Source organism: Anabrus simplex, chromosome 3, assembly GCF_040414725.1.
Source record: "Anabrus simplex isolate iqAnaSimp1 chromosome 3, ASM4041472v1, whole genome shotgun sequence".
NCBI classification, from domain to species: domain Eukaryota; kingdom Metazoa; phylum Arthropoda; class Insecta; order Orthoptera; family Tettigoniidae; genus Anabrus; species Anabrus simplex.
In genome coordinates, this window is record NC_090267.1 from 330446366 (window position 1) to 330462880 (window position 16515).

At 38.4% G+C, this 16515-nt stretch overlaps 1 protein-coding gene across 1 annotated transcript in view; it reads left to right on the forward strand.

Moving 5' to 3' along the window:
* Mitofilin (inner membrane mitochondrial protein mitofilin) overlaps positions 1 to 16515 on the forward strand; it is a 197711-nt gene that overhangs the window by 13186 nt on the left and 168010 nt on the right. The window contains exon 3 of the mRNA XM_067143176.2: positions 16086 to 16295. Within this exon, the coding sequence (XP_066999277.2) occupies positions 16086 to 16295 (210 nt within the window). The remainder of the gene's footprint in view (positions 1 to 16085; positions 16296 to 16515) is intronic.

The following is a 16515-nucleotide window of genomic DNA, read 5'->3' on the forward strand; positions in this document are numbered from 1 at the left end:
TCTTTCGTGGCAAGATGAATGGCAGCATTATATTCTATGAATATCACCCAGTCACTGTGTATCAAAAATACGTATCTTTAAAACGTAAGTCCTTTGTATACTCTCTATGTACAATGTGAGATATGTAAAACATCCAATAGTGTCAAATAATATAAGTACCGCACACGCAGTTATAGTCCTTGAAGTTATTCACACGTATATAACCGAACACAGTTCATAGTGGAAATAAGAAGCATAGTACAGAGATACGACCCCTCTACCCTCAAGAAGAAGAAGAATCTAAACCAGTGGTCTTGTCACTGGTCAGACCTAACTTCTCCAGATCAGTGGTCTTGTCACTAGCTGGATCTAACCAATACAGACATGATATTATACAGACTGCATGGTCTTGTCACTAGACCTAAGTTGGCAGCCTTGTATAATGTGCTGTGATGTCATGTGAGCTACACTTAGTTGGATTTCTAACCTCTCTTTTCCACTGCCAGTAGTGAAGTTTTACCATAAAATGTAATAGATGCTTCAATGAAATTTGAAAGTGCAGTATATTTAATTTCATTAGGCAGAGTGTTCAAAGTTCCAGGCACGATACTTTGATATAATGTACGTCTCCTAGTATGTTTATGATATTACTATAATGTAGCCTAGAATATAGTGAAACTTTTATTGGAAACTGAGCCAGTTTGCTTGTTGAATAACTTACTGATAGGAACTGTTTAATAAAAAACAGATCGAATGGCTATGTGGTTTGGTTTCTGTATTAATCTAGCTGTCTACTTGCTTTCAGGAGGTAGGGAATTTAAACCTCACTGTTGGCAGCCCTGAAGATGGTTTTTATATGGTTTCCCATTTTCCCACCAGGCAAATGCTGTGGTTGTGCTATAATTAAAGCCACGGTCGCTTCCTTCACAGTCCTAGCCCGTTCATGTTCCATCGCACTAAAAGGCCTGTCTGTGTCGGTGCAATGTAAAACGAATAGTAGTGTTTGATTCTTTAAAGCCTAAATTGTAAGTTATGGTATTTGTTGTTTTTAGGGACAGAACAAGATTTTCAGTTGTTCAGACAGGGTGCAAGTTGTAGTAATAATTGTGGATTAAAAAAAAAAAATTATTTTTGACATGACATCATCCAAAAATTTGTGTAATGCAACAAAATGAGTGATGGGAAGTGACATCACATTGGTCGTTACTGAAGGCCTTAGTTGCCAAAGATGGTGTGGCTACAAGTTAAGTTCCTTTGACGTAGAGTTGTAGTTTCCCTGAATATAAAGAGGAATAATTGGGAAGACAAGAAGGCATAAAATCAGCAACATAGAAATCAGAAAGAGAATTGGTTTCCCTAAATGACTGCAAGAAAAGATAGAGACCAGTAAGCTGAAATGGTATGGACACATGATAAGAATGGAAGTGGATGGAGTTTCAAAGCAAGTATATCGGCAATCTATGGATGACGCAGTTAATTAATGTTAACACAAGAACACACCTGGAAGACACTCTAGCATCCACATGGCAACAACTTAATGAAATAAATAAAATCTGTTTCCCACCTTTCTTACCAACAAATAATTTCAAGCCTTGGTGGTCTCCCCAGTTAAATGCCCTCAGGAAACAAGTTAACACAGCAAAAAGAAGACTGAAGAAAAGTAGAAACCCAACACTTAAAATTATCTCTGAAAATAAATTTAAAACCCTCAGAAACCAATACAAATTGGAGTTAATTAAAGCGAAACGCGAATCCTGAAAACAATTCTGTACAGAGAACATCAAAGAATCTCCTTGGAAAATTTACAAGGGTAGTAAAACAGGTTTTACCAAATGTATGCCTTCAACTACTTTAACCCTAACAGATGGATCCTCAACCTCGTCAGAGATAGACACAGCAAAGGCACTGCTCGAAAAATTATTTCCGGATGATGTCTCGGATTCTGATAATGATGAACAACAGAACATCAGATAGATTGATAAACTCGAACTTTAGGGTCCCTAACACACAACCAGAATTCGAATTTGCAGACCATGAAATAGGCCTAGAGGATATTATAACCAAAATTAACAATAAAAAGTGCCCAGGACCCGATGAAATTGATGGAGCAATAATTAAAAGTATACATAATACCGTACCAAATTTTCAGAATACTATTTTCAATAATTGGTTGCATTTCAGATGCTTCCCTAAAATATGGAAAAACGCCAACTTAATAGCAATTCCTAAAGCAGACAGAAGAAAACTGCAGTCAGTAGCAGGATACCGAGGGATCAGCTTACTATCAATCCATGGTAAATATCTAGAAAAACTATCTACGGAGAGGTTAAACTACTTTCTTCAAGCCAACGGGCAGGTACCATCACAACAATACGGTTTCACAGCAGGAAGATCCACTACATATGCAATAAAAGCATTGTCAGATTTTGTTCACCAGTGTAAAAGACTTGGACTGAAAAGCTGTCTTCTTGCTCTACATTTTGTAGGTGCTTTCGACAATGCGTGGCACCTTAGTATTCTAGCTCGCTTACGGGAACAAAACTGCCCTTCAAACATTTTTAACATCATTAAGGACTTCTTACAAGATCGCACAGCCCACTTCACCCTGTGAAATACTTCAGCCTCAAAAGCCATCACCAAAGGATGGCCCCAAGGTTCGGTCGCTGGTCCCACTCTATGGAACGTCATCATTAGCGGCTTAATCGTACAGCTATTAAATGAGCCCGATCTGGATACAGATGTTTATGCTGATGATGTTATGCTCAGAGGTCCTTCTCATTCTCATATCCTTTCCACGCTTCAGACAGCACTCAAAATCGTGCAGGATTGGTGCAAAAAACACAAACTTAAAATATCTAAGGAAAAGTCAGCACTAATGCCAATGCATATCAGGAAGAAGGAAGAATATACCAGTCATCCTTCAGTTACAGCTTGGGACCTCAACGTTGTGTCAAAAATGAAGTATTTGGGAGTAATGCTGGACAACAAAATGGACTGTTACTCGCACAGGCAATACCTGGACATTAAAATAATGCAAATCTGGAACAACTTAGTCAGATGTTCCAAAGCAACTTGGGGCATGTCTTATCATCATTTGATGACGATATATAATCATGCTATTCTACCCGTCATATTGTATGCCGCAGAAGTATGAAGCATCTCCATATTAAAAAGAGCCAAATTGAAATTGCAACAAATACAAAGATATTTTCTGATATTTGCAACAAAGGGATACAGAACAGTCTCAAACAATGCTTTGCAAGCTATAGCCTGCACAATGCAGCCATTCTTTTACATAACAACATCAAAGCCATCTCCAGAGGTCAACCCACAAACGCAGTAGTTCCTTCACTGAAAGAAACTGAAATCACCGAGCTCGATAGCTGCAGTCGCTTAAGTGCGGCCAGTGTCCAGTATTCGGGATATAGTAGGTTCGACCCCCACTGTCGGCAGCCCTGAAAATGGTTTTCCGTGGTTTCCCATTTTCACACCAGGCAAATGCTGGGGCTGTACCTTAATTAAGGCCACGGCCGCTTCCTTTCCACTCCTAGCCCTTCCTTGTCCCATCGTCGCCCCGTAAGACCTATCTGTGTCGGTGCGACGTAAAGCAAAAAAAAAAAAAACGAAACTGAAATCCAAACAAGATCAAGAAGAAACCATCCTAGAGATAATCATATAAACATAAATACTTCAGGTGCTGTAGATAAAGCAGACGTCCTTATCTTCACAGACGGATCGAAAACCCAAACCATGTCGGAGCAGGAATGGTAGTCGAGAAAAACTCGAAGGAAATCTTCATTGAAATAAAAAGGTTAGATATTAATTGCTCGGTATTCCAAGCCGAACTTTCGGGCATCATCATGGCTGTGGAATGTATAGAACTACATAAAAACTATCAACTTATGCTATTCATGTTGACTCAAAAGCTGCAATTTTTGCCGTAGCTAATAAGAAAACTACCCATCCTTTTGCCACTCAAATCAGAGACAAACTTATTACTCTCAACAAAGCGAACAAGATTACTCTTCACTGAATTAAAGGACACACAGGACTTCGGGGGAATGAGAGAGCTGACTATCTTGCCAGGATTGCTGCCAGCTATAAATCTACAGTAGACTACAAATCACCACCTCTAAATTATGGCACACAAGTATTAACTGAATACTATACAACAATTTGGAGCTCCATATACACCAGTTCCGAAGATTCCTTCCATACGAAATTATTCATTCCTAATATACCACACAGACTGTCCTCATCTATCTGGCCCAACTTCATAACCACCCAGTTTATTACAAATGATGGTTGCTTTAAATCCTATCTCCATAAAATGAACATAATGGATTCACCACTCTGCAGCTGCCTGGAAAAATCTCCACAGACTGCTCGACACCTGTTGACTGAATGCACCACGTACTCAAGAGAACAACCAGCTGTGCTACGATCAACTCCCATGCCAACAATTGTGAAATACCACTGGAACACTGTTGAAGTAACAGAATTCCTCAAGAAAATCTTCCATTCACTTCAAAAATTTATCCATATGTTGTTATCATAACTGTAAATATCCCGTGATATACGTGTAGCTGAAACACGGGTTGTAAATATTAGCTAAATAAATAAAAAATTTAAGAAAGGGTGTGGTGGAGAGATAGAAAGCTGTGCAGAGGTCCTTGATTCACATCCTGACCCAGAAAACTGGAAATGAGAAAAGAAGAAAAAGTAGCAGTAAAATGTGAAATAATTATACAGTTGGATCAGGTGTAGACTATTTGTAATATTAAAAACATGTTCATGATTATTGGCTTTTTGCAAAAGGAAAAGTTTCTTTGTTTAAAGGTGGAATTTAAGAGTTTCTTCAGAAGTGTTAATTGAAGGTAATTGAATTGTATTTTATTTCTTCACTGTCATCGGTTCATCATATTGGCTTATGGTGGGTGTTTATTTGTAATAGTTTAATACAGTCATGTCATGACAGAAGTAACATTGATGAGGAAGAAATTGTTGCTCAAGAATTGAATAATAGAAATCAAAACGTCGGCTTACTTCTAAAATCTTGTATGCCCTTTCTGGTAGATCTTACAGGAGAGACAAAGAAGCGTAATTTTACCCCAAAATTGTGTTTAGTTGTCTTACTTTATCTGCTTCACATTGTTGAAATAATAAGTTAATTATAATGATGATGATAATAATAATAATAATAATAATAATAATAATAATAATCTCTCTTCTGTGAAATGTAAAGGTTTTATACCATTGAAGTCTGAACATTAATAAGACTTGCATTGTCTTGTTTATTGTTTTGATTGCAATCACAATAGTGTTAAACAAAAAAGTAATAAGGAAATCGTAACCACTCTTAATTATATATAATAGTACATTGAAAATAGTGAATTATTATTCAATGAATCTTGGCATTTACAAACATACTTCACCAAATCTAAAAAGTTAATCGTGGAGCAAGAAGTCACAAAATGTATAGGGCCTAGTAGTCTTTTGGAAGGAGACTTCAAATCTTGAAGGTGTTGATGTTTGTCCTTCTTGATTTTCAAAGGAGCATTATACCAAACCAAGGTTTCACAGCATCCATTTGATCTGTCATACTAATACCACATTTACTATTCCTGTGGAATTCAATCCATTCACCTAAGAAAAGGTATCAATGTTATTATCTGCCTAGAAATAATTACCCTGCTAAAACAGTTTAAAAATAACTACACATACCTTCAAAATCTGTCTTGATTCTTAAGTTCATATGAGGATGGTATTGGATGCAGCAGATATCACTGACTGGGGATCCCCTTTTCTATAGCCTAGTCGGATGCTGGTTACAATCTGTATTGAAGAAAGTATGAGGTAAATGCAGCACTTTGTACTGATTAGATTTCTATCTGACGGATTTGCACGCTTCCGCATAATTGGCAGGAACAAATATAGTTTGGTTCCAGGACTTTCTTTCATCTTTCATCTGTAGAGTGCATACTGCCACATTCTGTTTGTGTGTACCCTTTGGTGAGATACTTGTAAGTTACAGCTACAACTTTTTCCTTACATAATATCAGTAAGGCATTTGCCAGAGTAGTATTTCTATTTTGATAGCTGCAACCATCACTATAGAATATGATTTCATCTTCACTTTCAGGATCAAAATTATTTGTAATGAAGTCATACATAATGGTAGCAAACTCATTGGCAATAAGTCCACCTTCATGCCACAGGTTACAATAACCATCACCAGTTATGAGATCATATAATTATGGTTAAATTGTGTACCTTCAGCTTCATATTATAATATACAGCAGATGCTTTCAGAAGAAGGCATTAGAGAACGGACTGCAAATCAGCAAAGCTGCTAATGTTGGGTTTCTTTATCCATTTCTTGTCAGTCTATCCATTTTATAGCTGGCCATGTGGTGTAGGGGTAGTGTGCCTACATCTTACCCAGAGGCCCTGGGTTCAATTCCTGGCCAGGTCAGGGATTTTTACCTGGATCTGAGGGCTGGTTTGAGGTTTGCTCAGCCTGTGTGATTACAATTGAGGAGCTATCTGATGGTGAGATGGCGGCACCGGTCTAGAAAGCCAAGAATAACGGCCAAGAAAATCCGTCGTGCTGACCACACGACACGTCGTAATCTACAGGCCTTCTGGCTGAGCAGCGGTCACTTGGTAGGCTATGACCCTTCGTGACTGTTACGCCATGGGGGGTTTATCCATTTTATATCCCTTGATTTTTCTAAATATTTTAATTTCACATGGGTGGGATATTGACCCTTCACTATGCTATCCCAGTAGAGGGACTGCTTCCTTCTGACAGACTGGACAGATTTTCTTTCAAGGTTTTTTCCCTTAGCTTTTAATATAAACAATTTTTTCTAAGTGTCATAATAAGATAAAAACTAATTACAATATAAATTCTTTCCAATTGCCATAACAAAAGGAAAGGATGTGCTGAATAAGTTACTTTAAGGATATCTGAATTTTATCCTACATATACACACACAGAAATGTGGTTTAGGTATTGGAAAGAAAAAAACAAATGGAAATCAAGTAATAAATGAGAGGAACAGATATTAATATAAACACAATGACAGGTCAAGTTGTATAGAGAAGGGGAACATGAAAAGTTTCATATAATAGGATGAACACAATGATAGGCTAGGTTATATTGAGAAAGAAACATGAAAAGGAACAGAATAGGTGAAACACATTGGCAGGCCACTGTGGAAGAGGAAACAGTAGAAAGAGGAGACAAGGACAAACACGAAAAATTCTCTCTCTCTCTCTCTCTCTCTTAGCTTGTTTCTTCTTCTTCCATTCATCAGGAGGGGGCAGACATCAGGATGGTATACCACCTGCATTCATCTTTATGTTATGTTCCTTCCTCTTTTGTGTATTAACCTTACTTTATTTTAATCCCACACTATCCCCATCAAGACTAAAGATCTCTCAATTTGGCCCCTCAATGAATATTGATGCTCGCCCTCCTGATGAAACTGGGAAGCAGAGTGGGGGCTACGAAGAGACGGAAGTAGAATGTTGTAACTACAAAGACACACTCGATGCTGTCAGTTGTGTACATTGTTTTATTTTCAAATTATATACACATTATACACACTCATCAATAAGCCACCATTTATGACAAAACACTTCTAATAATAATAATAATAAGAAGAAGAAGTAATAATAATAATAATAATAATAAGAAGAAGAAGAAGGCTGCTACATTAGCATGTCAACTGATTACCAGCTCAACACAATCACGAGTTCACCCACTTGGCTAACGACTTCCACTACAAGTCTCGCTAACAACTCAAATACATTCCCAAGACTGTATCTTTATATACCCTGCATGGCCAGGCTTCTAGAAAAGTATGACATAACATGTTATCTCAAAGTTTCTCGAGTCTCTAATAACCTATTTACAAATCGATAGAATGTTCTGTAGGACTCCAGTGACAAGATGCGTTGTTCTGGACCATTACCCTGTGTTCCACAACATTACATTGGATTTATGCTTCATATTTACTGGTAAATAATAAATTATATACAGTCGAACCTGCCCTAACGGACACCCTTATTCAGCGGACACCTCCCTATACAGACAATTTTCCTTGGAACTGATTTTATTTTACATAAGACAAGTGTTAAATTGGCCTCATTTTAGCGGACACCTGTAACTCCGGACAGCGGACATCGTAATTTGTCCCGTCCACTTGACTTAAGCGGACACTTCACACGTTGCTGGACAATTTATTACGCCGAACCACATGTCATCCTTTCTTTTAAAACCATTCTTCAGACATAAGGAAATACCTTTTGAACATTTGTACTATTTCGTGAGCAAGGGGAGAGGAGGAACATCGGAATGCAGTTCTACCTAGTGGTGTACAGAACTATTCCGAGAATTCTAATTGCCCAGAAATGCTGCCAGAGACTGTTGACTCACAAGTTACCTGGGGATTTTCTTCCCTAGCATCATTCTATTCATAACTCGGATTGTCGCTAATAAGGTCGAACTCAGGTAGTCAACTTGAGAAGGAAAAGACATTACAGGCGCTAGTTAGTGAGATAGAAATACCGTAGCATTTCAGTTGTCTGTTAAACATGAGTAACAATGGATTACTTCACGAAGCTGTAATGTTTGTGAATGATGTAAAATCACTTACAATAACTCTCTATAAAATACTAACACAGAAATGACTTAGAATAATAAAAATAAAGATATGTATGCTTATATTTAAGGTGGATGTTCTTTGCCGTTAAAATGTCCGATTTTTACAAACTTGTTTTAACGGACACCTCTCGTAACGGACAAAATTTCCCTCGGAACCGACGGTGTCCGCAGAAGGGAGGTTCGACTGTACTATTAATTACGTGTTCTTACATTACATAAACTCTCTATTAATTTACATACAGCAGACGTGTCATAACGTAACCTCACATGTTTTGTTACATGAGACAGATCATACAATACACAAATAATAAATTATATGACCACGATTTTTACCAAATAACGTCCGTACATAACCAAGTAAATAATAGTGGTAGTAATACTACTACTACTACTACTACTACTACTACTACTACTAATAATAATAATAATAATAATAATAATAATAATAATAATAATAATAAACGCAAACGACTGGGCAAGTTGGCCGTGCGGTTAGGGGCGCGCATCTGTGAGCTTGCATCTGGGAGATAGTGGATTCAAACCCCATTGTCGGAAGCCCTGAAGGTGGTTTTCTGTGGCTTTCCATTTTCACACCAGGCGAATGCTAGGGCTGTACCTTAATTAAGGCCACGGCCGCTTTCTTCCCATTCCTAGGCCTTTCCTATCCCATCATCGCCATAAGACCTATCTGTATCTGTGCGATGTAAAGCAAATAGCAAAAAAAAAAGTAGATGTAAACAACTTTGTAGCCACACCTCACAAGTCATAATAATAGTGATAATAATAATAATATTAATAACAACACGTACTAATCAAGCTCGATATTCCTACTATTTATCCATGGGTTTAGAGAATTGTCTCGAAGTTATACTAGTCCATTACACTTACATCAAGAACAACAGAGATTGATGAGGAGACGGCAGGCGGTGTATGAAGATGTGGAGATTGTCCTTACCCATTTGTATTTCCTTGTTTGTCCATATCTCCTCCTCCTCCTCTTTCTTTTTGCTCCCTCTTCTCACACTGACTTGTCATTGTCTTCATCCTGTTATGTGTTCTATTTTATGTTCCTATCATTATACAACTTTATTTGACGCTTGTTTCTTCCTTCCCAGTACTATCAATGACAGGTCCGGTGTTTCCATCTTCCCACACTGACCCGTCATTGTGTTTATCTCATTATGTGTTCCTTTCAGTGTTCCTATCTTTCTACATATGACTAGAAATTTGGTGTAGTTTACTTCTGCACTTGTCATCAGTTAACATGTTTATCATCAGTTAACACCTTAACCAAATAACTAAAATAACAAGTTTTGTCTCTCCAAGGAGTTTAGAAATATGTACTGCCACCAAAAATCAAATGCTGGGCCCACCTGGCCAGTCCTTAGACCATGGCTATATATCCATACATACATTTATACATTATCATTATAGACTGTTAAGCCTTTTGGTGTTCCGTCTGCAAGCCTCTGTGAATTTACTAAACGTTGTCACAATCCTCTATTTGTAACTAGTGCTGTGGCTTCATTTAGTTCTATACCTCTTATCTTTAAATCGTTAGAAACCAGATCTAACCATTGACGTCTTGGTCTCCCTCTACTCCTCTTACCCTCCATAACAGAGTCCGTTGTTCTCCTAAGTAACCTATCCTCCTCCATTCGTCTCACATGACCCCACCACCGAAGCCAGTTTATGAGTACAGCTTCATCCATAGCGTTCATTCCTAACTTAGCTTTCATCTCCTTGTTTGAGTACCCTCTTACCATTGTTCCCACCTGTTTGTATCAGCAATCATTCTCGCTACTTTCATGTCTGTTACTTTTGAACTTATGAATAAGATATCCTGAGTCCACCCAGCTTTCGCTCCCGTCAAGCAAAGTTGGTCTGAAAACAGACTGATGTAAGGATAGTTTCGTCCAGGAGCTGACTTCCTTCTTACAGAACACTGTTGATCGCAACTGCGAGCTCACTGCATTAGCTTTACTACACCTTGATTCAATCTCACTTACTATATTACCATCCTGGGAGAACACACAACCTAAATACTTAAAATTATCGACCTGTTCGAGCTTTGTATCACCAATCTGACATTCAATTCTGTTGAATTTCTTATCTACTGACATCAATTTAGTCTTCGAGAGGCTAATTTTCATACTATACTCATTGCACTTATTTTCAAGTTCCAAGATATTAGACTGTAGGCTTTCGGCACAATCTGCCATTAAGACCAAGTCGTCAGCATAGGCCAGACTGCTTACTACATTTCCACCTAACTGAATCCCTCCCTGCCACTTTATAACTTTCAGCACGTGTTTGTCTGCCTGGTGTTGTCTAAAGTTGCGTAGTAACGTGAGGTTAGTTACGTGTAAGGGTGTATCCTGTCGCCAACTATGTTCTTGGTTCTAATTGACACAGTAATGCGGAACGTGACTCAAAATGTGAAACTTGGTATCCAATGGGGATTAGTCAGTCGGCTTGAAGATCTGGCATTTGCTGACGATGTGTCTCTCCTGTCTGAGGCAAAACTCAAAGATTTGGTAGAGGGAGTGAGAAAGGTGGGATTAATTATCAACTCAAAGAAGACCAAGGCCCTAAGGATTAACACCAACAAATCAGGCCCATTTGTCTTCAGTGGTGAATCTATCAAGGATGTGGATAGCTTCACTTACTTGGGCAGTGTAGTTGCCAAAGTTGGAGGAGCTGCACAAGATGTCTCGCAGTGCATTCAAAAAGCAAGTGGTGCCTTTGCTCAGCTCTATCCTGTGTGGAAGAACAAGAGAATATCTATCAGGACCAAACTTCGCATATTCCGAACTAATGTCAAGTCTGTTCTATTATATGGGTTCGAGACTTGAATTGTAACTGGAGTAATTACATCCAAGTTGCAGACCTTTGTTAACTGCTGTTTGCGAAGGATTCTTGACATCTACTGGCCGGAAGTAATCTCCAACCATGAACTCTGGAGTAGGATGGGAGAGAATGAGATGGCCATACAGATAAAGCAGCAGAAATGGATATGGATTGGGCATACACCGAGGAAGGGGAACGAAGCGATTGAGAAAGAGGCGCTGAACTGGAACCCACAGGGTAAAAGGAAGAGTGAAAGACCCAAGCAAATGTGGCGAAGATCTGTTCACATGGAAGCGATCGAAGAAGGCAAGATCTGGAGTGAGGTAAAGAGGCTGGGCTGTCAATAGGACCAGATGGAGATGCTTTGTTGATGCCCTATGTTCCACGAGGAACAAGAGGAATTAAGACAAGTCAAGAGAGCGGATTTAGGTCTTAAATTTGGCAGGTATGGAAACAGACAGTAAAATTTATTCTTAATTAAATTGTACTGAATATTGTTTAAAATGGGAATAATAAGATATAGCTTACTTCATCACATATTTCAGAAGCTAAGGCTGTAATCTTATTAAATGACATAACACCTCAACAGAGTCTCTTTTGACCTCAGCACCAAGGGACTGTAACCATTTACCTGATGTGTACATTAAGTTACATCATTATCTTAAATGAAGGTCATTAAAAAATCAAGTAAAAGCTCAATGACTAATATCATGGAAGATCAAAAGATGGCCTAACCTCCAAACAAATGTTAATTATATGCGACTTAATTTTCTTATTAAATTTGAATCCCTAGAATTCATTCCAAAGATTATTTCTTTGTACGAAGGGGAAATTACAATAATTACTAGTTGAAACCAATGTGCATGACAACAATAATGAAATAGAACCTCTGAATTACACTTCACTCATAAAGAGGGCATGGATTTCCTTCTTCGACTAGGATAGGGACATTAAAGAAGTATGGAAGAAATAACTTACAGAATAAGACACAAGTCTTGTAGAATCAGTAAGTTCACCAAAAGAATATTTACAGCAATAATTGAAGACAAGTAGAAACTACTAATAAAGGTCTCTGTTTACATCAGGAGTCATGGAAACACTGATCACACGCTATACCATGCATGGCAGGTACATAGTTCGAAAGAAAGTATATTGAGAAATACTGGATGAAGAACAGAAAAAGAAAACAAGAAAGGAGGGTGAAATTTGTACATTACATGGATTAGGCCCAGAACACAGGTGTCTCCAGTCTAGAGGGGAGGCAAAGCACCACCGTAGTGAAGCTACATAGCTAAAACCAACCATCTTAAAAAGATTAATATACGTAAGTTAATAAATATCTGCAATTTTGCTCTAATTGTCTTTAGGCAGTGTGTGCTCACCAGCTGCTAGATGGCACCATTGTCTACGTCTGTGGTAGGTTTCAACGTTATCAGATCAGTACAGCTTGTGCTGTTGCGACGTATGATGGCTGCATTGCTCCATGTTTGCACCAAGGAAGAATAGCATTCTGTAATCTTTTTTTTTTTTTTTTTTGTGGTCTGAGGGTGTACATTGAACAAGTGCGTGATATGATCCTGAATAACAGACGAGTGACTGTTGATAACGTGGCAAACTGTATACACATTACCCGTGGTTCTGCTGTTCTTCCTTACACTTACCAAAGTGTCAAACTTCGTCCATCTGTCACATTTCAGGTCTTCACAAGCATTAGATTCCAATATAAACCTAAAATGCCTTGTGGGCAAACACACGTTTTTGTGAAACACTTGAACTGCAGATGAACTTGAAACTTTAAAACTCACTGATGGAACGTTAATAAATGACTCGTCATCCACCTTCACAAACAACATATGATCTTCCTTCACTATTACAGTGAATGGTTTGATGCATTTCTTCTGAACTTCACAGATGAAGAATGAGGTGAAATCTATAATTTTGTCACTTTCACACCACTTACTGAAATAACCTCTAAATAAAACTTCACTAACACATTAAGAATATCTAGATAAAATAATACACAAAAATATTCGGTGTATAATTAAATCGTGAAATCCAGTAACCTCAACCAACCACACAAGTGCGTGGTATAAACCAAACTCAATGTAAACATGGCCCCACACGCCGGCTGACACGTGGCCCAATGTGGCAGCCATTTTATCACATATCGATATATGCATTCAGGTCTGATAATATTGTAGTTGGTCTTGGTTCAAGTCTGGGTAACAGAGAGAAGTGTTGAAACTAAATTCATTGATTGGTATTTCCTCAAGATGTTTTAGGTGCTGTAGAATTGTAAACACCTACCTGTCTCATTTAGTCTGTCTGCTATTGAGTTTAAGGGGCATTTCAATCAGTAAAACTAGTCAAAAGATAAGCATGGTGGTGTAATAGATCACTGTTGCTTCTGTGAAAACTGCCATACGATAATATTGTAGAGAAATATGGACCCGCATCGCGTTTATTGTTAAAAAATGAGAATTTGTCTGAGGTTACTTGCACATTAAAAGGCCAGGGTTGAGCTATGGAAACAAAGGTACCCAGATCATCCAGAACGTGTTGAAATTGAAGAAAAGTTGCCACCTGGTCACGAACAGGGATGGTGTATATGGAAGTCGTTAAACAGACTGCGGACTGGTGTTGCAAGATGTAAGGACAATCTTATGAAAAGGGGCATCGTGCATGATGGGGACTCATTGTGCGAATGTGGAGAGGAACAGATTTCTAGGCATCTCTTGCACTGTCATCTTTGCCCAGTTTCATGTACAGGGTTGGAATTGGCACTGGCTGGGAACAATGCCATCAATGTAGCCAAATACTGGTCACAACTTGTGTAAATAATGCATATATAGTGTAGATATTTTCATATAATACTTGCTTTCTCCTTTTTTTTTTTTATGTATGTTTTTCCATTTGTTATACTTCGTATGCAAATTTGTCAAGTGCTTCATTCATAACTATACAGGGTGTCTGAGAAGTCCCCGTACCCCTAGTTTCATACACTTCATATTTTAGTGGAGTACTTACATATAAAAGCTATAAATCCAGGGAATCTGTATGTACACCATCATGCCTTACACAGAGTTCTATCCTTCTCCAAGTCCTCATTGACATCTTGTGGAGCATCTCAAGAGTTATGGAATGAAAGGCTTCCTCCACACTTTGGTGCAATTCTTAATTAGTCGTGTACCGATGTTGAGCCACATGTGACTTGATTATTCCCCATAATGAGTTGTCTGGCGTGGCAAGGTCCGGGCTTTGTGGTGGCCATTTCAACCAATCCAGCGGCTTTGAAATTGTTCATCAAAGAACTCGCGCACCTGAATAGCAAAATGTGCTGGAGCCCCATCCTGCTGTAACCACACATGGCCCATGATTCCCTTGTCTTGAAGCTGAGGTATTAACCAAGATTGTAACATATGCAAATAAGATTTTCCATTCACATACCCATAAAAAAAATACGGTCCACACAAGTGGCGTGATGATATCCTGGCCCATACCATAACATGAAAGAGGGGGGGGGGGGGTTCCTTTCCAACTCTTGCACATAATGAGGATTTTCCTTAGACCAGAAAACCACATTCCTCCTATGTGAACTGCGATATATCGCACATTCATCAGAAAATAACACTCTTGAGCGAGACACAGCAGTTGGGAATTGTGCCAACAAAGCACGGCAGGCTGCAACTCGTTGCTCCATATCATTGTCAGATAATTCATTCACATGCATTGGCCTAAATCCTTTCATTTTCAAATCTCTCTTAATGTGGTCATGCATTGTTGACTGCGGTACTTGAAGTTCAGCTGCTCTTTTGCAAATGGATTTCAATGGAGACTGCTCAATTGATTGGGCAACGGTGGCACACGTTTCTTCCCGCGTCTTCTTAGGTCCACTACGCGGCCTGTCTTTGACACTGCTTGAAGCAAACGCACGTTTCTCCCAATCAAGCAGAGTAGCTTTATGAGGTGGGGGTTGGCCAAAGCGATCTCTAAATGCACTCATTATCACTGTCATTGTTTGCCCCGTATGTGCTTGTACGTGCACCCACATACACGCCACTAATCGCTCCTCAACAGTGTAACTGTGTCCGCTCACTTAAAAACTGAAATGATACTGGCAACAACGTTAGCAGTAGGGATACCAATACCAATAAAACAACTATTGAATTCCCCAATTATACAAACTCAGTTGTCCATGCCATAATATAACAAAATAATAATATGAAACTAGGGGTACAGGGACTTCTCGGACATCCTGTATATGATTAATTTGTTCATGTACATTTTTAATATTCAGTACATATATTCATATTCAGTATCTCTTTCTTGCATATATTGGTACCTCTGACATGAATAAATAAAATAATAACGTGCACATTATGGAACTGTAGATGACAAAACCTCGCCGACCAAAGTTTTAAGCTGAAATATTTCACATAATGGTTTTTACAGGTGCAAGAATGATATATGTATTTTACGTTGCTTTCTACCTTATTGGCTATCTCATTCTCCCTTGACAACCTGTGAATAGTATATTTTAATTAGGATGATGCTAAAACAGTGTTTAATTTTTGTTTTTCAGAGGAGGTGGAGCCACAGGGTTCTACTACACAGTAGGTACTCTGACATTCATTACAGGAGCTACAGTGGCATATGCAAAATACGATCCTGATTTTCGAGGGTGGCTTGCGATGGAGGCTCCTTGGACAGATGATGCACTGTCTTTTATATATCAGGAAGAAAAGACTTGGATGGAACATCTGAATGATGTTAAGAAGAAAATAAAATCTTCGTAAGTATATGTCCCCATGTGTCGTATTGAATTTTACATTTAAGGAAAATATATATTTCCATATAAAATTTAATATTTTATGTAGATTGAGTTGGAAGTTGATACCAAAATCCCAGTTTTCCAGGTTAAGTTTCTGTGTATTATGACAAGATTTTACTTCCTTTCATAGTCGTTCTGGCAGGAAGTCACAAAGTCCAAAATCAGCCATTTTTAGATATAC